Genomic DNA, 23,117 nt, shown 5'->3' with positions numbered 1-23,117 from the left:
TCAAAAATAGCTTAACAGTAATTTAGCATATTTAATTTTGCGTTCAAGTAAAAAAAAACATTTTCCATTTTAGGGCAGCAGGCAAAAATTCGGTGCGTGCCGATCAGCCGCTGGGTGCACTTCTGCCGAGTCCACGAGATTGCCTACTTTACCCTGGGTTGGGCTCCATTCAAGTTAAAGCTCGATCAACTCACAAAATGTTCGTGTGATTGGTTACAATTTACCTAAATTGTAACGTTAAAGCCTCAATGTCGTCGTGGAATAAACTGCTACAAAGTCGTTGCATTTTTCTCAGAGCAACGGTAAGAAGGCAACATGATTTGCCTCTGATTAGAGAGATCGATTCAGTTGCCTTTCAGAATATTACGATGGCAGAGAAAAGAAGTTATTACACTGCCGCTTTCAAAAGAAAAGTAATTCAGTGGAACCCCGATCTATCGTACCCATATTGATCATTTTCCCGCATTCATCGTCCGCCGTTTCTGGTCCCAAATAAAGTTCCATATAGGCAATGCAATTTTTTCTCGCATCTCCGAAGTATAGCTTTCCCGCAATGATCGTTTGAAGATCGTGGTCCCGACGTATAATTTTCCCGCATCCATCTTTTGACGAGCATGCGACGAAATAAATACAATGTGTCATTTATGGCTAATAACGACAGGAACATAGATTAAATCTTCCCCACGAAATGAAACTACCATTGGGAGAAGCTCAAAGCCGTGGGATAGTGACATAAGCGCATTTCCCAAGATCCGCTATCCCCCTCCATTCTGCACTCGCCTCCCCCCTCTGACGCTTTCCTCTTCTCCAAAATCAAACAAAAGGTCCCAGCTAGTGCAGGGATCGTATTACGAAGACCTTAGCTTCAAAAAAAATATCAAGTTACACGAGAACAACAGAAACGCATTTCACGCCCCCCCCCCTTTTCTCACCCACTGACCTTTTTCAGCCTACCTGCTTCAAAGTTCCCAGTTTCTGGAGGCCAACCGCTGCATGAATCACCTATTAGCTCAAAAGGTGTCTAACAATGAATTTCGGCAATTGGTATTATTCTTTTATTAGGCTGAAATATTTGCAATGTGCTCGTAGTTAAAAAAAGAACGAGACCAAATACGACGTATTTCTAACGTTATCTAAGTATTTCTAAGCAAGGAAATAGTTGGAAAAATACGATGGTGATTTTCGAGGAAACACTATATCCTCGTACCTGAGCTTCTCGGCAGTTAATGCGGCATTTTTTTCCGAAAACAGGATATCAGGTTATTATCAGTTGTCAATTTACGAGTTATACCATAAGTCTCACTTTTCAGAGTTACTGACGAAGGGATATCTTCTTAGGATATTTTGTTCCTCCCTACTAGCAATCCGAATTCATCCGCCCATCTGGCGCTACGCTAATTAGAAAAGAATGGGTATCTTTGGGACAAAAAATTTCATGGCGCAGTCATATGGCCATGCTTCACCCTCTGCAGTATACTCTGCGTACGCCGAACGCGATAGCATATCTCGTACGAGTGGTTCCATACTTTCCAGGGTGGCTTGCCTTCATGCCACCGAGTGTTTTCCGTGTGGGTTTAATAAAATCAGGTTTCATTATCACTAGTTTAATTTAATTGGTCTTCGGACCATGGACCCTCCGAAGAAACAATTAGTTGAATCAACAATAAGACCTAAGTGTTTCGATAAAGTACCACTATTCCTGTCATTACGCGCCAAAAATCCTGAGTTTCCTGGGGCATAGGCAACCTAGCCAAACATCCCCGCATTGAACGTTTTCCCCTAGAAAATTTTTTTCCCCATAGTGGAGTTCCAAAAAAGGGGGTCTTAGAATCGTGTTCGTCTTAGATTCGTGCAAATACGGTACTTGGCCAGAATATTCATTCGCCGTATATCTCTGTCACGCAGTGGCAGTGGAACGGACAGGAAAGTTTGCCTCTAAAGCGGCTACGTTTTTAAGTGGGAATAACGCCAGGGATGGCTGCAGCAGATCCACTTTGATTTCTCGGGAATTTCTGCCAAAATATCAATTGAAATCTCAAACTATCACAATTTTTCCGGACGGTGACGATTCTGAACAAATAAACTGGTCTGCATTACGTTGGTTGGGTGGATGAGGCGGAGGAGCCCAAGGTGCAGCAGCCACCTCCACGTGGTGGGCTCTGGGTCGCTTGGCTACCGTTTCTATGGATAGGTGAGCAAGGAGCTGCACATTTGCTAGATCATACTAAAATATAAAACCCCTTTTCTACCGCAGGGAGATGAATTTGACCCTATAGGGACATAAAAACCTCTAGTTAATCCAGAATGATAGTTTCCTCCTTCAGAGTATCTTACTACACAAAAATATGGTCAACATAGCCGGCAATTGCATAAAAGAGCATAATCTCATCCTAGTGACTACCCTTGACAACTTCAGACATGATTTCCACGCTTTTGACTTTTAAAAAAATCTCCTTTTCTTGCATTTTTTAGCATAGGGATGTCAATAGTTCCAACTCGGAATATTCTTGGACCTCGCTGATCCACAAAGAAGTGGTATCTACTCTAGGGTAGAAACATTTTTTCCTTATGACAGACACATTTGGGAAAGTTGGCACTTTTGCAGAAGGCTTTATCAAATACATAGTTCCGTTGTCTCCTTAGTAAAAGACTTCAACAAGTCATCCTGTTTTTTGAAGTACCACTTCACTCTATAGGATTTAATTTGCCCTATCGTTTTCATCATGTAACGTGAAATGAGTTGAAGTACTCTGGTTTGTGTAACTGCTGGAATAGATGCTTTTATCCAAATGGCACATACCTTGACAAAAACTGATAACAGTGATATCTTCGTGCACAAAAATATGGTCATTACACAAGGCGATGACATAAAAGAGAATAATCTCATCCTAGTGACTACCCTTGACAACTTCAGACATGATTTCCACGTTTTTGACTTTAAAAAAAAATTATTTCACGTCATTTATCGCATGCATGGCATAAAATGAGGCTGATTGTTGCGGGTTGCCAACCCCACAAAAGTGCTTTAGGGGACACGATAAAAGGTCATTTTCTCGATAATCAAAAGCAATAGAGCCAGCGTTTTAGGTCTAAAATATCAAGGAAAGATCAATGCTATACTCCATTTGAAAAAATGAGTGCTTGCTAAAACCAAATTTAAATTATTTACATTTTTCGCTAAAAATTTCAAAATTTCAAGACAAAGTGGCGAACAGAAGATATTAACCGATTTTGAAAAATGATCATACCTGTAATACTCACCCGGATACGCAACTTTTGCCAGGTATTACGATTCGCTCCTAAAAAAGTGGCAAAACGAGGCACCCTATTGCGCGCGTCACTACACTTATGTTTCACGGAAAATAATGGTCGTCTCGCTAAAATTTGGATCGTTTCAAAGAAAATCATTCGCAAATAGAGCGGCATATATAATTATCTTATGAGCTAATAAAATTTCGAAAAAATGATAACGAGCTGATATTTATTGAAAAAGTGTAAAATATAAACAATCATGAGTAGGGACATGCAAAAGTCGCAAATGCGATAACGCGAATTTTAACGCGAATTCCGGGATTTTCCCGCGAAATACGCGATTTCCGGCGTTTTCCCGCGAATACGCGAATTTCGTATTAATTGCGATTTTCTCCAATTCATGGGCGATTTTCACTAACTCAGACGCGATTTTCACAATTTTTTTCTTCTGCTCATGCTCCTCCCACGAAATTGTTTTTCGAGGCGTACATTTAAGCCGTAATATTTTCCCTGCATTGGCCGCTTTTCGACGCGACGAATTTCCATGGGCCGCCGTTCACGGCTCAGCGCCGTGAGATGTCTCGTTTGAAAGTGGCCTGAATTTCACGGAACCGTGCCGTGAACGGCGGCCGGCGATAAGTCGTCGCGTTTGAAAGCAGCCTCAAGATAGCACGATGTGTATTTCACGCCATAACGGCGCACCGCCGGGCCGGATTGAACCTTGCCTTGCTGACCGTCAACAACGCCGTGCCGTCAACTGCGCGATTCGACTCGCTTGAAGACATGCATTGAGACCAATGGTTATTTGAAAGCACAGTGCCGTGCCGTTGACGACGGCCGGAGCAAAGCAAAAGCCTGAAAGCGGCAAAAAGTGGCTGTGCGCCGTCTATTCCGTGAAATACTCACGGAGCTACATTGTAGCAGCTTTAAGCCAAAACGACTTATCGCCGGCCGCCGTTCCCGGTACAGCGCCGTAAAATTCAGGCCACTTTCCGACAAGACGACTCTCTGGATTTCACGGCGCTGTGGCGGGAACGGCGGCCGGCGGCCGCGGAAATTAGTCGCGTCGGTGAGCGGCCAATGCCGTGAAAAAATTACGGCTTAAATATACGCCTCGAAAAACAATTTCATGTAGAGCAGAAGGAAAAAAATTATGAAATTTGCGTCTGAGTTGGTGAAAATCGCCCATGAATTGGAGAAAATTCATGATTTCCACAAAGAAACACACTCGAGGAAATAAGGCGACTTGTTTGTCCGGAGGATGTCTAAACCGCATTCACGATGTCCACAAAGTAGCCAAAATGCCATGGGAATCAGATGGTTGACTTAATAAAATTACTGGAGGGTTCAAACTATCCAAATACTCACATTCTATAAAGAGATAACCCTTTCGCTGCTAATGACGAAAATATGTGGCAGGACGTTTCTTGACCCGGGAGACGAAAGGCAAAAATTTTTGTCTGAGATTTTCCTACGCAGGCCTAATGCCGAAAATACATTTCCTTGCTCTCCTCCTTTTATGACATTCGTGGGTTCGCAAAGTCTTAGTTTCGGGACCCAACACAGGCCAACACCATGGACTGGCAAAATCTGTAACTGCCGAAATCCGGAAGCATGAACCTAGACCCTCGTCTCTTATTACCCCTCTTTTTGGCAAGGGACCGCAATAATACAATTGTTCATTCAGTTAGTTTGCAAAATAAATATATGGTTCTTTCTTAAAAAAAATATAAACGAAGAATTGAATTTTTTGTCCTTTGGCAGAGTTTACAATTTTTAAATGAAATTCTATCATAAATATTAACTTATATCTCGATTTCACTATAAAATCAACATGGAAATTGTTAAGGCATTAAATTCGTTAATGCTGACGGTAGAGCTTCATTCAAAATTTTAAAATTCTCAGAATAAATCGAGGAATTCAATTGGAAGTCTGCAATTTACGTGCAAGCAACAATCATCCATATAGCTAATTCACATAAACAAAGCATGAGTTGACAGCGAACCAATGATGCTGGTAGGGTGGTAAACCACGAAAGGAGGGAGACCAACTACCCTCAGAGTCCAAGATAATGCAAAATGCCCACTAGGAAGGATCAGAAAAGGTTGGTGTTGAGAGTGTTTGATTATCTGCAAGACCTTTCTTAACAGATGTCCAACATAAATGCTCCATACAGAGGGGACCAAGGAGTCTCATAGAGCGCAGTCCCGCATTCATGTTAAGGAGAGAACTCCACCATTTTGAAAGAGTTAAAGAAGTTAAAAATGAGCCTCAAGAAAATTCATAAGAGTACTTTTTTAGATAAAACCACTTATTAAATCTGCAAAACATGAAAACCTCTAAAGCAGCTGCTGTAAAGTCAATACCTATGCAGATGGCTGAAAAAGCGTCAACCAAACTTAGTTCTCTTATGGTAGAAGACCTAAGCAGAAAAATAGGTACATATTTGAAAAGATCTCAGTTTTTGATCCCCAAGAAGTTCCGTCTACAGACATGAACCCTGACTTAAAAACAAAAAATTCATGGCCTGGAATCAATGGAGACAGAGAAGTTGATGTTTGGGTTGGGAGGATTACAGAAATTACTACAAAAGCAAAATTCCCGGGGTTCAGTGGATGTAATTAAAGCAATCCAGGAGCTCAAATGTCTGAGACATCCTTTGCATCTAAGTGCCTTTAAGCAATTTGGATCACTTCTGCAAACATGGACTGAGAAAGATTTCTTTCCTGCTATAACGCTGTGTTAACAGATAAGAGAACAAATGTAAAAGATGACAACTTGATCACAATAGCAATATTTCATTTGAAATTACAGACATTTAAAAGTAATTTCTCTCTAAGTAAGCTAGATATATGTATACGCAAAGGATAAACATGTAAAATAGGTTAATTCAGTCAATACTCCATGTATATTATTGCTTTAATTATTTCCAATCAATAATATCCTAAATTTAAGGCAATGGGTGGGCCACTGCCCTCAATCAACATAAATTACTTTGCCATTAAAATAACACCGATTTCAGGGCAAAATAACATCGCTTTTGTAGAAAAATAACACCACTTTTGGCTATAAAATAACCCCACCTTTTGCATGTCCCTAATCATGAGGATAATATTTAATTCTAAAATACTAATTTGGCTAGTAATAATCAAACTGCATCCCACGAAACACCTAATCCGAACAAATAAATGATAAAATATACTGGGTGTCAAAATGACACCCTCTGGCATTCAAGGTAAATTTGAATTTTTAAGGTGAAAAAAGAGAGGGGGGTATCCCTAGCACTGTCGTCTTATTAAGTCCTAGAATTGATTAAAAGTCATGAAATATTTTATTCTACAACTCTCTTTCAAAGCCAGCTGTGAAAAAAACGTTCGCGTAGGGTGTCAAAATGACACCCTTCGGCATTCTAGTGCTAACCCTAAACCAGTGACGTGAAATTCTTGTTACACTACCACTCTGGGAGACCGCAATAAATCAAAAATTCATAAAATATTGCTACGCCATTTTTATTTCTTTGTTTCATTTTTCTTTGAATGCTTAACTATTCTTAAACTTATATTAAAATTTTTACACTCCCAACATGAACCAATTTGTCATAAAAAATTGTGATTTGAAGCAGGATCAAAAAACCGATGCCAAAAACAATTGAGTTATAATTATTGTACTTATGTATCAATATTTCGCCAGATTCAAAAAAAGGCCTTAAATGTTAAAGTTGGAAGGCTAAGTAGTAAGTAGCCATGAAATTTATCCCGCTTATTCCTTTTCTTGATGCATTCTTAGTAAGTGACGTGCGGTCTCACAGACCGCTAAACAGAGTTCAGTTGCAAATTTACATAAATTAATAAAAGGAACGTTAAATTTTAAGAGTGGGATGTCCTTGTTATGCAAAAATATGAAGCTAACGAGAATTATAGATACTTTGAAAATATTCATAATTTTAGAAACGCAGCCGTCTCTCAGACCGCACGTCACCGGTTAAGGGATAAAAAAGACATACCGCTGTTCATATCTTAGAAAATAACAAGGCTACAAGGAAGGCAGTCATGCCAATTAAAATCCCGCTGACGGATAATGAAAATTTGCTTGACGCATATATTTGAATTTGCATCTGGACAAAAAGTTATTTCGTGTGGTCAAGATAGATCATGGGACACCTTGCATATGCAAGAAAGTGTCAGGATACACAGTTTTCTTTTAAAGGTGCATCATGGGGGGCATTGCACATCAGCCTTATAATGCGCTTCTGAATTTTAAAGATTTCAGTAGCATTGGGAGAGCAACCCCAAAACAGGATACTTAAAATAATGAGAGAGTAAAATACATTAGTAAATGGACAATACTACATCATTATTTATGGCGTTCCTGATGCTTCTTATGAGAAAGCATGTTGAACTAAGCTTGTTGCGCAATTTACCGATGTGCTCGACCCATGTTATATTTTTGTTCAAGGTAACTGACAGGGTTGATAAAAAGCATTATCTTTTTCAAAAAAATCATTTTTGTTGATTTTTTTTATTTAAATCAGATTTTATTGATTTAAATCGCATTTTACTGATTTAAATGAGATTTTTATGATTCTCCATTCATCAAAAATTCAGTTATTTGAAATACTAACTATTTGGGCAGCATATTGGAGAATAATCGTTTGCAGAGAAAATAAGAGGCAACATACTCTAAACTTAATACAACATTTAGTCAATCAGGGGAGAGAACTATGGAAATGCCAATGGTATCAAATTAAAAATTACACCAGCATAATATAAAATTGCCATTGGAAGCATCAAATGTGCTATATTATGTTGTTCTAAAGCATATGAAGTTTAGAAAAATTCTGTAATTGCAACTTTGTATGGTGCCTACGCTTAGAAGTTAAATCAGAAAACAATTTTTTTTCAACGGATACACTAGTATTCTAACCAAAGCCATTTTTTTAAATTTTCATGTTACATGCATTCCTACAGTATCATTTCTATTTAAGAGCCACCATTGTGCTGATAACTGTCGATTCATTGTATTAATTAAGAAATAAAAATCAAAATTATACACTTACAGCTTCCTTTTCTTGACTCTTTAAAAATCAAACATATAGATCACATTATGATTTAAATCACTTGATTTTTTAAAAATAAAAATCAAGTGATTTAAATCAATCAACCCTGGTAACTGTACAGTAAGGGAGATCGGGTTGGTGTAGTGGCTAGAGTGTTGGCTTCCCACCCGGCGGGCTCGGGTTCAAATCCTGGTGGAGGCAGAGAATTTTCAGAGACTGCCCACTCCCTGCTTGAATGATTTGTGGAGGACAACACTCCGTCCATCGGATGGGACGTTAAGCCATAATCCCCTTGGTGCCTTTCGATAAGAGCAGACTAATGCCGACACTGAGTTTCTCTCTACCCTTCCTTACCTGCCCCATCCCTCGTGGCGCAAATGACCTCAGCTGTTGGTCGCCTCCTCCAAAAAAAGCATACCAACTTTACAGTTACCTTCTAACATTACAGTTGGAAACAGCTAAAGCGTAGCCTTCAAAAGGACGCTCCAAATATTCATCTACGCCACAGAACGGTGCCGAAGCAGGATGGTGGATTCAACACTCTTGAAGAGGGTAGCTCCTGAGGTTACAGCACCAGAAAAGTTTGGCGCTGCAACCAGAGAAGTCGTGCAAGGCAGTTATCCTTGGGACAGGTTCACTGACCCATTGAATCAGGAGCAGCCATAAACGCATCGACACCCAAAGTGAAAAGGTACTCCTCAAAACTCACAGTTTGTGCAACATAATGATCATTATACTTTGTTTTGGAAAGAAAGATTGGAGTGAATAATAATAATAATAATAATAATAATAATAATTTGACATGAATTAAGACATTGCAATATTTCCACTGAGTTTTATTAACAAGTCTTGAGATAAAGTTTGGCCTGGTATGCTATGCTAGCATTACGAATATCTTGTATGATGTTGGGCACGATATGGTAGAAGTACCACGTCCATCGTCAGAATCGGCCGTTAAAATAAGGAAGAAATATAGATGAGAGGGGTTTCCGTGCCATAACTTTCGTTCAAATACTGCTATTTTCAAACGGCGCACACGATTCAAAAGAGGGAATATGCCATGCACACGATCAGAAGACTCGGAAGTGGATATTAGTCACGTGCGGAGGGAGAGAATGGGCTCCCGGCCCAACAACCGGCAGAGCACGTCAATTGACATGCTCCGTATATCGGCGTGGACGGGACCATGTCAGTTGACGTGCTCCGTGTTGAATGTGTTAAAGCATCATATACAACTGCTAAATTTATGACAAATTCAGAAGAACTGAAATTTTTGCAATGGCCTGCATACTTAGACCTTTCTCCAGAATCTCTGTATTTATCAGCAGCAGCTTCTATGAAATGTTTGACTGCTGACTGTAGAAAATGCTGTGGACTCCAGTACCCGATTGGAAATTTCTTTACAGAAATTCTTACAACAATTCTGTAAGACTTGTAGGATTCTATAAGTTTTACAGAATTCTTATAGGATTCTATAAGTCTTTGTCCTTGCTTATATTCTTATGTATATTTAATGCTTTTTCTTTGATGACTCACTGGGATGCTGCTCTGATTCTGCCTCTCGATCCAGAGTGACAGCCACTTCTCCATTTTTTCCACGGTTTCAGACCGCATTCGATTTACTTTTGCAGCGCTTTCACTCGTTGCACATTTAAAGCTACTTTTAATTCTCCCTGCATTGGAACAAATTGTCCTAACAGTAGCTTCGTGTAGATCCACGGCACGCCCAATGTCCGCGATGCGCTCTCCACGTTCGAAATGTTCCACTATTGCCATCTTCGCTTCCAATGTAATAGTCTTTCTCCTTCTTTTCCTTGGCCCATCACTCGTGGCAAATATTACACGTTTTGCACTCATGTCCGGAAGTTTAGAATTGGTTTTTATGCGGTAAAACCACTGACAGACGAGCACTCGGGATTTGAGGGGAAACCACGATGCGCCGTAAAGACGTCACAAGTGGGAACTATCTATCCAACTCGCGGGGTAAATTGATACAATTTACTTCTCTGTTCCATTTCAGCACGAGGTTTTTGAGACATCAAAATGCTCGCATTCGCTGAGCTAACTGGATACTGCGGATGCCTTTTTTTCTTCTACAAAATGGAAACTTAGTATAATTTCACGTAATCCTGTGATACCGATATGGTGGAGGCCGACAGTATAACCCATTACGATGTTTAGATATTGATGTCGTGGTCTGGGCTCAACAAAAAAGAATAAAATGTGTAACATGAAGTTATTTTTCATTTCGCAAATGATTTTTTCTCAGATTACAGGCATTTGAATAGCTTTTTCCGACGGCACTGCAAAAAATTTGGATGTCACACTCGCGCACTCGGCGATCAACTCCAATGATGTTATGATTTTATGAGGGCCAATGTAATTATTACAATTCTTAAAGTAGATGACGTAGGATATTTCTTCCCGCTTTATCCTTACTTAGTTACTCAAAAAAAGTAGGCTTTAGTGTATTATATGCATCTGAAGTTAAATTAAGCGGGAACTTAGGTCAACTTCAGTAAAAGTGATTTTTGAGGACCAATCGTGTTAAAGCGAATATCGTGTTAAGCGAATTCATGTTAAGCGGTGGATACCTCAATCAATATTTTGGGTTAATTATATATTTGGGTTATAATAAAAAAGAATTATTTGCAAAAATGAAAGAGTTCCGAAAAAAAAGGCAAAACGGCTCTTTTGACCCGAGGAACTCCCAATGTTGCGTATACACAACGTTTTACTGACGGCTAACTAAAAACAATAAAAATATATAAAACAATAATTTGCCTTATTTGAGTCTGTTTTATTGCTAATTCATCAAAATATTGGGAATTTTTAAGTTATTAACATGCTTGGGATTTAATGGGTTAATATATTTACTTGTTTCAACGAGTATGCTGGCGAAGGATTTTATGTCTTTGACAGACAAAAACAAATTGTTATGCGTAAATTCTGCAATGCAAGAATCGGCTGAATGTGTAAAGATTCCTGCCAGAAGCACCAAGCAACAGCTCTTCAAAAAAGCAAGAAAGAGTCACCGAAAGCTAGACTATTGACGCAATGGGTTTCACTGCAACAATGTTGAGATAAATCAAAAAAAATCAGGCTGGATAGAGATCAGCTCAATTATGGTTTGACCGAAGCCATTAAAAAGGCTTATATACCACTCGTAAAAATAGAAAATCCTGCTCTAAAAGGTTTCCCCAAGAAATACTGCCCAGGTAAGTTTCTCAAGTACTGATACAATGTGTCTGTGGTTAAAGGACTATCTGCAAGCATGGTTGTGTGTGATATGTACCATATGTTCTTCCTTGCAAGGACAGGGGATGTGTCATGCTGACAACTTTCGTACCAAATATGTTTTTGCTGCAGGTGTAAATCAGGCTCAGGTGTAAAAAAAGCTGTTTATGATAAGCAAGTTTGTTTAATATGCAACAAATCTACTGACTGAACTGGGAAATATGTCTCCACTATACTTATAAAGTCACATCATGGCTCAAGTAAGCAGTGCATTTATGTAGGTGGAGTTAAGGTTTTGGAGAAAGCAAGTGGTGCATAGTGTGCCAGGGCAATACTGAAAGTGGTTGTAGACTGCAACGTGAGGTATGAAAATGTAGTGGCAATAGTTACAGATTCTGCCCAATATATGCTTACATGTGTTCACTCTTTAATTATACCTTTTAATGAAGACATGGTACATATACAGTGTTAGGCTCACAAGCTCAACTTGGTAGCCAGCATATGGTCTACGTTACTTCAGGAGCTCCACACATGTGATACACAATGCAAACTTTTGTTCTCAAAAACTCACAAAAGAAAGTGTCGATACCTGTCGCATCTGAAAACCAAGTATCCTAATGAAGAAATAAGTGCAAAGTTGTTCCAAATTCCTGTTTTAACGAGATGGACAAGCTGGAATAAGTCAGTAGAATACATTAGAGATTATTGTGAGGACTTTGCTCAACTTTGGATGATGAGAGCCATACTGTGAACTACTTCAAGAAGCTTACCCGGGTGGATATCCAAGTCGTTAAAGCGATGACAACATTCCTTTCTGAACGCTGCAAAGGTATTATTGATTAAGATCCACCCCTTACCCACACCCCAACTCTACGTTGCCGTGTGATTGGGCACATCCAGTCCACGGGATGGAAGAAGTTTTTCATCGCTCTCTTGAACCGCTGAATGCTGAGGCCCCATAAATCAGCCCTCTGCCTTGTACCGTGCTCACACGATCGGGGGCATTGAGTTCACCCCTCTATATAGTCCGAGAATTGTCTGAGGACAGCCACAAGGGCATAGTTCGGGGTATGGGGTGAGGTTTCCAGGTAAGAATGGGAAACGCCTTCGTTACTTGTAAAAAAAAGAATGCTTCCATGAAGAGAGGAGGCGGAAGGGACAACGACCCTGTTTTGGTGATTCGAAGGAAGGGCTTGTTTTGTTTTTTCGGGCTTGTTTATTTGCTTCATACGCATGTGACAACTGTTGTATGACTAGGCGAGAGCGTGAGGTGCATTTTGGGGCCAGTGATTGGCTGCAATCCGTGCTGGTGGAGGGTTCTACAGTCCTCCTATTTGCTGTGTCATTGGGCAACTCTCGCTGGCCGGACTGTAGTCAGAGAGTTTTCTGGAGAGCGATTGCGATAATATTTTACTTAATTTACAAAACCTTCAGTGCCTCAGAATATAATAACCCTGGGCGGTTCATATGCCTACGATAAAAGCATCGCATGGGAACGGATTAGCGAGGATGCATGTGCTGATTCACAAAATTCGGAATGGAGTATTATTTTTGACAGAAGAGTCTTATATAGGAGCTTTGAATCATTGCCAAGAGATTCAAAGGATCTGATGTAAGAAATAGTAATTTTTAATTGTGCTCGCATAGTACATAGCCACTGAGGGTAACCCGCATCTAAGTTGAGCCATTAGTTTAAACAAATTTCAGGGAATGTGCAGAAGTGCGTCACAGTTCTGCTGATATGATGTGAAATTTTGAATTATTAAGAATTTTGGAGAGTACGAAGAAGATTGAAGATTCACTATGATTGGTCTCTAAGAAGATGGCTTCTGCTATCAGCACAGAAATTCTGATTTTAAATTTTTTTTACAGTTGATTACTCGGCGGTGCTGAGTCCTCGTTCGATAACCTAAGGTTTATTGTTATCTTACACCATCTTGGTGATAATTGTGATTTTCCTACATGGCAATAGCTGACAATGTCTTGATCAAACTACATTCCGATGCACATATGAAATATCGAAATAACTTCGCTGCATAGTAAGCAACGGCAGGTAATGTTGCCCTAGTTTTCCATAAGTCGGAAGTCAATGTAAGTGTGCCAATCTAACTACAACAGTGTTGCGCTTTCAACTTCCATACCTCACACTGGAGGAGATGCAGGGGGTTTCACTACGATGTTAACTCCCACGCTTTAAGGCCTGGTTAAACGGTACATTAACACGAACCAGTTAATGTACATTTGGATACGTTTGTAACAGAACATTTACAAATGCATGAACCAAATTAGAAGAGGTTCTATTTTCTGTGCATGCATTTTGGTGTTCATTCTTGCGTTAATAACGTTAAGACATTACACCCGTACATGCTAATTTATAATTCGTGTAACCAGGCCTTAAGACTTAGCCTATTATATTATTATAGTGATGAAGCCAGCCACAGAGGATGGGGGGGAACTAACTCCCTCTCCCACTGTCATCTTCCTCCCACTCCCATCCCACTGATAACTGCGAATAACAAAATATGAAGGTAAAACGGGAGCAAGCAGAGCGTACTCAAGGCCATAAATCACATAAATGCATGGACTGGCTTCAGGTGTTGTAGATCTGACACACATCTTGTATTTTTAGTTTAATGAACAGATAATACAAAACATAATAGTTAATGATCGCTCAGAGGTGCATCACCCTCGAGAAATATCTGTCGTAAAACCGAGCGTACACAGTGGAAGGAACTTTTTGACCTAGCAAAATCCGATTTATTTTACATGTAACACATATGCCAATTGGCAGTACAAGGACTATCACTCGCAAAAACGCCATTCTCGTAAAATGCCGTACCAGCAAAACCGGGCTTCCACTGCATAAAGAAATGAAAAATTGAATAAGGCATGAAACTAAGAGGGAAAGGGAGGCTTGGTGGAAAAGACTGTGTGAGGACATGGACAAGTTTCAGAAGGAAGGAGAGGTAGGCACTTTGTACACAAAAGTTAAGTTGCTATAGAACAGAAAATGAGGCCAAGCAATGTATAAACATAAGGCTAAAGACAGAAGGATGCTAACCAAGTGAGAAGAGGTACAGAGTAGAGTAGAGTATCTGTATGGTGGAAGGAACAGGCCGGAGGGATTGACTTTAGAGGAGGAAAGTGCAGTGGAGGAGGATAAATATATGGCCAGGGGATCTTAGATGCTGAAATCTAGAGAGCCCTTCATTACATGAAGGCTAGGAAAGCTGTGGGCATGGAAAAAATAGAGTGTGAGCTTCTGAAGAATCTATGTAGGGAAAGTAGGAAGGATTTATCAAACTAGTACCAAGGAACTATGAGGAGGGATGTTGGCCAGAGGATTTTGTGAAGACTAGGACGTGCGTTCCTGTTTGGTGGATTTCGAAAAAGCATTTCATAGAGTGAACTGGGTAAATTTAATGAATATTCTCAAAAAGATAGGCTTAGATTAGAGGGATAGATGACTCATTTGTAATGCTTATACGGCCCAGGCTGTATAAGGGAGGATAAAAGAGGAGGAGGAACGTGGTGGATATGGTGGGTGTGGAGAGACAGCTTCTGGATGAGATACGGAGAAGACAGAAGGTATGGACAGAGCACTAAGCTGGGAGGGGATGTTGAAAACAGGGTAAGAGGGTAGAATGTTAGGAAAACTTGGGAGAGGAAGGAAACGAATAGGTTTATAGTAGGGATGGGTCGAATAGTAGATTTCTCGAATTCGAATATCAAATCATTGCTCGAATATTCGAATACATCGAATTTCGAACACCTCGAATACTAAACTATGAATGTGAGAATGTTTGACTAGGTCGCATATGCAGCAGGAAACCCAAGTAATTGTGATTGCCTTTAAAGGATTCAAACAGCTGATTAATGGAATATTTTAATTTTATGTAAACAATAGGGTAGTTTCCTTCATTAAAAAAAACAAAAGGCATTGATTGCGATTCGGTACCCACAATTACTGTATTCATAATACACAAATTACTTGGTTTTAGAAATCCCAGTTTAGACAAATGTTAAATGGTCAATTTTAGCTGCATTTGAAAAAGGCCAGATTGGTGCCCATGCGATGCCGCTCCACGTGACGCCACAGGAACCTAGTTGTTGAGGAACTATTTCTTTTGTTTGTATCCATGCGCTCACTCCGGCCGGCCAAGGGAGTCAGTCTTGTGGTCAGTCAGCCTCGCGCAATCGTCTTGGGTGGACGTGTGGGACAGTTCCCAATCCTTTCAAGATCATTTAGTTTACTTTGTGCTCTTCTTACTAGTGTAATTTCATTAAAGGAATCCTGATAACAAACCAGCATTTAAATTAATACAGTCCACTATAATTCAATACCCACACATTTTGGTCCTTCGTCAGCGGATTCTTCTTGAAAAATTACGCACACGCACTGCGTCGTAAGAATCGAGCCTTTAGTTCCCATTATCATCCCAAGCAGCTGGCCGCAAGGGGAAGTGACCAGCCCGGACTGAATGCCGTGCAGAAGAGACACGCAGCCGCCTTCTATCTCCGCTATCGCCGACGAGATACGCGCCGTGTCGAACAAGTGCCGACTCAACTCAACACCCCATCCCTGTTCGTGTGGCGCCGCACTCAAATCAGAGGCTCATCCAAGGTCAGATCCTTCCATTCCTAAACCTTTTTAGTCATTTTCCCATATGATGGATTCAATAACAAAGGGCAAATTAATAAAGCAAAGGGGCGTGATTAAGGGAAAATTAACACGTGCTCTCAACTACGTCAACTCATTCTCCGTGAATGATAAGCTAAAAAATTTACATGCTAGGCAAGCCAAACTTAGAGAAATATGGGATCAATACGATGAAGTCCAGTTACGCTTAGAAATTGAGGATGAGGAAGACCATGGCGCGGACAGAGAAGATTTTGAACGCATTTATTTTGAAGTCGAAGGGAATATTATGACCATAATTAATTCCCAGCCAATAGTGAAACATGAATCTTCGAATAAATCTGAGCGATCGAGCCAATCCAATCAAAGTGAGACGCCAGATATGAATAACATAAAATTGCCACGCATAACACTGCCTAACTTCAACGGAGAGTAAGCAAGCTGGAATCAATTCAGGGATACATTTGAAAGTCTAGTTGTGAATAATCAACTACTTTCTGAGGTACAGAAGTTCCATTATTTACTATCTGTGCTAAAGGGTCAACCAAAAGAGCTAATTCAAAATCTACCTGCAACATCAGCTAACTTCAAGGTGGCATATGAAATCATCTGTGAACGATACAACAACAAAAGATTAATTGCAATGCAGCATGTCAGAGCTCTACTTACGTTACCAAGTGCTCACAAGAATTCGGAACCAGAAATTAGACAATTAATTAATCAAGTGGTTAGCAATAAAAATGCATTGGAAGCAATGGATCTACCCATTCCTATTGGAGGACTTGCTGATTTCACAAATGATTATGGAAAGGTTGGACAAAAATACAAAAATTGAGTTCGAATGGAGGTTCGATAACCATGATTTTCCCAGTTTAGAAGATTTGAAACAATTTCTGGAGGGAAAATGTCAAACTCTGCAGTTAGTACATGCTGAAAAACCAAATGGTAGTGAAACGGAAGATAAGTTTAAACAAAACAAGAATCACAAGAACTTTAAGCAGAGTTATGTAAACACCATCACTGCATGTGTAGTGTGTAAGGGATTGCATGCCTTATTCAGATGCAATGAATTTATTTCAATGAATGTTCAAAGACGAATTGGAATAATCAAGCAGCATAAATTGTGCAACAACTGCTTAAGAGGGAATCATTATGCAATGGAGTGAAAATCGAAACGCTCATGCTTCAAATGTAATCGACATCACCACACCTTGTTGCAACAAGACAAGCCACACCACGTCGAGTCACCAAGAGTCAATTCAGAACAGACAGGAACGTCAGGATCAAGAAACCCGTGCTTCAGCACAGCCTCACCTGAGTTATTACACAATGAGAAGAAAATCAATATCGCAAGTATTACTGAGCACAGCCGTCATCCAAGTCAGAGACAAGACTGGACGGTGGGTCAATTGTCGAGCCTTACTTGACAGTGGCTCACAAACACATTTCATTAATGAACATTGTGCACAACTTTTGGGAATACGAAAGAAAAGAAACCATATCCCACTACAAGGATTCAATAGCATCACGTCATCAACCACTCACAGTGTGGACATAGAAATCAAATCAATAACGACTGATTTCACTGCTAAATTGAATTGTGCTGTACTTCCAAAAATTACAGGCAATTTACCAACAACACTCATCTCTTGCAAGAATCTAGGTTTGCCAAGAAATATTCAATTAGCTGACCCAAGATTTAATGAACCACAAAAAATCAACATCCTAATTGGAGCAGAACTGTTTTGTAAGTTACTGTCGCCAGAGCAAAAGACCAGACCTGGACCATACCCAGTTCTTCAAAATACAAAATTGGGTTGGATCATAAGTGGAGAGTATAAAACAGATCAAGACCAAGTAAATCAGTACTATAAATAATCAGTACTAAAAGTAAATCAGACTCAACAACTAACTTTGCTTGCAAGAAGTGATTCCATGCTGGAACAACAGTTAAGTAAGTGGTGGGACATCGAAGAAATGGAACAACCAGTTCATTCTAAGGAGGAACAGCTTTGTGAACAACATTTCACAATTCATACAGTACGAGATGACAAAGGCCGCTTTATTGTAAGACTACCAACAAAAAACGGCATTGAAAATCTAGGAGACTCTCGAGAAACGGCACTGCTGAGATTTCACCAAATCGAAAGAAGATTGGAAAGGAACATTGCCTTGAAGAAGGACTATACGAACTTCATGCAAGAATATGAAGAGCTTGGACATATGATATTGAGTACTGAAGAAGGAGGAGTCAAATATTATCTTCCACATCACCCGGTGTTCAAGGAAGTAAGCTCTACAACAAGACTACGAGTCGTCTTTGATACATCTACGCGTACAACCAATGGAAAATCATTAAATGATATGCTACTTGTCGGACCCACAATTTAACTGGAGCCCCTGTTTTAGCACATTATGATCCTAGTTTGCCTTTAAAACTAGCTGTTGATGCAAGTTCTATGGGTGTCAGTTGATTATTAAGCATCGTGACCAATGAAGGTGTGGAGAAACCGATTGCATTCCACTCTAGAACGCTATCTCAGGCAGAATGTAAATACTCACAGATAGACAAAGAAGCCTTAGCAGTTGTGTATGGTGTAAAAAAATTCAACCAATATTTGTATGGTCGTAAGTTCACATTATGCACGGACCACAATAGAGGCCAGACACAGCAGAGGCCTTGACAAGAGATTTTTACGTGGACGACGGTTTAACTGGATCAGATACTCCAGAAAGTGCAATCAAACTACAAAGGGAACTACAAGAATTATTAGAACTAGGAGGATTTCAACTCAGAAAATGGTGCAGTAATGACAGGAAGGTGTTGGAAGCCATTCCAACGCAATTAAAAGAGCTAAACCATTCGTTGGCAGATGATGATAGTCAGATGGTGAAAACACTAGGTTTGAAATGGCTACCTAAATCTGATCAGTTTGTTATTGTGAATTCAATCCACAAACCTCTATTGCCAGTTTTGGATTCATACTGCACGAAAAGGAAAATTCTCTCTGTAATATCATCAACATTTGATCCCTTAGGATTAGTGAGTCCAATCACCATAACCTTCAAAATATTCATGCAGAAACTGTGGCAGTGCAAATATAATTGGGATGAAAGATTACCATGTCAACTATTACAAGAATGGTTTTCTCTATGTAAACAGATCCCAGCAATGAATGACATTATGATTAATCGTTTCGTGCTAACAAGAGGTTAAATAAGATCGATTGAATTACATGGATTCTCAGATGCTTCTGAGAGAGCTTATGGGGCATGTATTTACATCCGATCTACCAATCAAAACAATGAACACACAGTGCATTTGTTGTGCTCAAAGTCAAGGGTAGCGCCCATTAAACAAATAACTCTCCCAAGATTGGAACTATGTGGAGCATTACTACTATCAAGATTAATGAAGAAACTGCAGAAAACGCTCATATTCATAAAATTGACAGCGTACATCTATGGACAGATTCAACAGTAACCTTGGCATGGGTGTCTGGATGTCCGACGAAATGGAAAACATTTGTTGCCAACCGAGTGGCTGAGATACAGAGCAGTACAAAAGACTGGAAGCATGTACCATCTCAAGACAACCCTGCTGATCTTATTTCCCGCGGAATATCTGCCGAAATGCTACGTGAGTGTTCCTTATGGTGGGCGGGTCCAGATTGGCTGAAACAAGATCCAAGTAATTGGCCGCAAGGACGTAAGGAAGAGTGCTTTGATGATATTCCCGATGAGAGAAATGCAATCATTTGTTTAAATGCATGCAAGGTTGAAAGGCTATTCATTCATAATTATTCAACCTTTACCAAATTACAGAGGGTAACAGCCTACCTGCTGCGATTTGTTTCCAATTGTCAACGGAAAAAACAGCATTCCTCTGCATCACTGACCCCGCATGAGTTGAAGGCAGCAACAAGAAAACTTGTCAAAATTGCACAAGTTGAATCATATTCATCTGATATGACTTCATTAAAGGAAAACAGCGTTGTAAATGGTAAGAGTAAACTCAAGCAGCTACTTCCTTTCCTAGATGGTGAAGACATATTGAGAGTAGGAGGGAGATTGCACGCTGCAGAATTACCATACAATTCTAAACATCCTATGATACTTCCACCAAGGCATCATATCACAAAATTGCTGATTGAATATGAGCACCAGCTACACGCAGGACCTCAGCTGATGATAGCTTCACTTAGAGAAACCCTTTTGGATACAAAGGATTAGGCCAGCAGTCAAGGCAGTGAATTCAACACGAATTATCACCCCATCTCCTCGTGCAAGGCCACAGATTCTTTTCTGATATCACTCGATGTGAAGTGCAGCTCACACACCTAAAATTAATAAATAAGAAAATAGCAACTAAATTACTGTCATTTCATTTTCAATTTAAGGCATTTCTGAACGAGAAATACATCTAATGACTTGGCTGGAAAATAAAGGAGATAAGCTTAAGATAATTTGAGATGATGAAAGCCGGACACAGTTAAATTCCGGTTCATTGCACCACTCATGATTATAAGAGAAAAACGCATATTTTCACTCACGGCGGTTCATCCACACTACTTAATAACATATACAAGTTTCTGACGAGACTCGATGAATTACTCATCATTGCTTTCCATGCAACTCATTAAGTGATCATTCAAAGAAAGTTATCAAAAATCCTATCTTTGTGTGGATATGTTACAAACATTGAATCCGCAACCATCTGACAAGCAAAAGATTTGTAAAAAAAATTTCAATATCTCCTACCATCACCTGCTAAATACTTCCTTAAATCGATGCGACAGATTTTTTCTATGCTACATTAATTCATCAATTATATTTATCGCTACCTCAAGCACAGTAGAGCGATGATACCATAGAGTTTACATTACTAAGGAGGCCCCACTAGGTGGCGGTAGCAGTCATAATTTGAACACGGGCCCCGCGCATTAATTCAAGTTCCAACTTTTGCCACTTGTGGCGCGACCGACACTACTATTCCTTTCATTTGGCTTGTTGTCAATGGCGGCTTATGAGTGAGCGGCTGTTATCATCCTCTGTGAGCCGAGAATTTCACCGATTTTGGTGTTTTTTTTTAGTATTTCTCCACCAGTAAGATATTTACGAAATATCATGGGTAAATCTCGGTGTTTTGTGCCCGGATGCAGCTCAGGCTACGATTGGGAGCTGAGGGAAAATAAGCGGTTGGGGATACAGGACCATAGCAAGAATTTTTATCATACAGACTGTCCCAAGGGTCGTGTGTCATTTTTGACCTGTAATTTTAGTAACTTTGCATGGAGCAATATTCATGAAAATTGTCACACTTATGGGGAAAGGTCCTAAGTTTTGTTAAGTGTAAGCAAAATTTTACAATTTTGACCTTTTGACCTCACAAAGTGGGTCCAAACCAAAAATTTGAATTTGCCTTATGGGGTTTCAATGTTAAAAAAATCGAGATAGACAAAAGTGTGAATTTCATTGACCAATATGTCAATTCTTAGGTTTTCGGACACGAGAAACCCGAAAATAACACTTTTATTTACGAATATTCAACCGTTGACCCAGTAAGGCCACCGTCAAGGTCATAAGGGTGGCAAAAGGAATAGCATACCAACAAAGGTGTCGATCCATGGGTTTTGTAAGGTGCCCAAGTCATTGGTATTGTCCAAATACCCGTATTATTCACTAATTGACCTCCGAGGGTCACCACGGGGGTCAAAGGTCATAGAGTTAAAAGTCGGGCAATCATAAAAACCAAGGGGTCAAACCATAGGTTTTGAAGGGTGCCAAAGTCGGTTAGGCTGTTCGTAGATCCGTATTGTTGATATTTTGACCTCCGAAGGTCACAATTGGGGTCAAAGGTCATAGAGTCAAACGTCGAGCCATCATGACAACCAAGGTGTCAAACCATAGGTTTTGAAGGGTGCCAAAGTCGGTTAGGCTGTTCGTAGATCCGTATTGTTGATTTTTTGACCTCCGAAGGTCACAATTGGGGTCAAAGGTCATAGAGTCAAACGTCGAGCCATCATGACAACCAAGGTGTCAAACCATAGGTTTTCAAGGGTGCCAAAGTCGGTTAGGCTGTTCGTACATCCGTATTGTTGATATTTTGACCTCCGAAGGTCATAATGGGGGTCAAAGGTAATAGAGTTAAATCGGCCCACCATGACAGCAAAAGAGTGTAACAATGTGTTTTAAAGGGTGCCCAAGTCAGTTTTGCTGTTTTTAAATCCATATTGTCGACTTTTTATTACCAGCGAGGGTCACAATGGGGTCAGAGGTCATAGAGGTATGTTTTGAAATAATAGGAAAACTAATGTCCCCAACCAAAGGTTGTTTTGTTGTTTGTTTCCTATTATTTCAAAACATGCCTCTATGACCTCTGACCCCATTGTGACCCTCGCTGGTAATAAAAAGTCGACAATATGGATTTGAAAACAGCAAAACTGACTTTGGCACCCTTGAAAACCTATGGTTTGACACCTTGGTTGTCATGATGGCTCGACGTTTGACTCTATGACCTTTGACCCCAATTGTGACCTTCGGAGGTCAAAAAATCAACAATACGGATCTACGAACAGCCTAACCGACTTTGGCACCCTTCAAAACCTATGGTTTGACACCTTGGTTGTCATGATGGCTCGACGTTTGACTCTATGACCTTTGACCCCAATTGTGACCTTCGGAGGTCAAAATATCAACAATACGGATCTACGAACAGCCTAACCGACTTTGGCACCCTTCAAAACCTATGGTTTGACCCCTTGGTTTTTATGATTGCCCGACTTTTAACTCTATGACCTTTGACCCCCGTGGTGACCCTCGGAGGTCAATTAGTGAATAATACGGGTATTTGGACAATACCAATGACTTGGGCACCTTACAAAACCCATGGATCGACACCTTTGTTGGTATGCTATTCCTTTTGCCACCCT

General features: G+C 40.0%; 1 protein-coding gene across 4 annotated transcripts in view; it reads right to left on the bottom strand.

Moving 5' to 3' along the window:
- Positions 1-21,044, bottom strand: part of LOC124158409 (gastrula zinc finger protein xLCGF3.1-like) — a 123,010-nt gene extending 101,966 nt beyond the window's left edge. For 3 of the 4 annotated variants that reach the window (XM_046533487.1, XM_046533485.1, XM_046533491.1), the window contains exons 1-2: positions 20,947-21,044; positions 20,026-20,525 (exon numbers count right to left, since the gene is read on the bottom strand). In XM_046533487.1, coding sequence (XP_046389443.1) covers positions 20,026-20,067 — 42 coding nt within the window. In that variant the 5' untranslated portion in view covers positions 20,068-20,525; positions 20,947-21,044. The other variant, XM_046533486.1, reaches the window with a different exon arrangement.
- Positions 21,045-23,117: the final 2,073 nt, after the last annotated feature.

The sequence above is a fragment of the Ischnura elegans genome, chromosome 5 (assembly GCF_921293095.1).
Source record: "Ischnura elegans chromosome 5, ioIscEleg1.1, whole genome shotgun sequence".
Taxonomy (NCBI): Eukaryota; Metazoa; Arthropoda; class Insecta; order Odonata; family Coenagrionidae; genus Ischnura; species Ischnura elegans.
The sequence above is the reverse complement of the archived record's forward strand: the minus strand, read 5'-3'. Positions and strand labels throughout refer to the sequence as shown.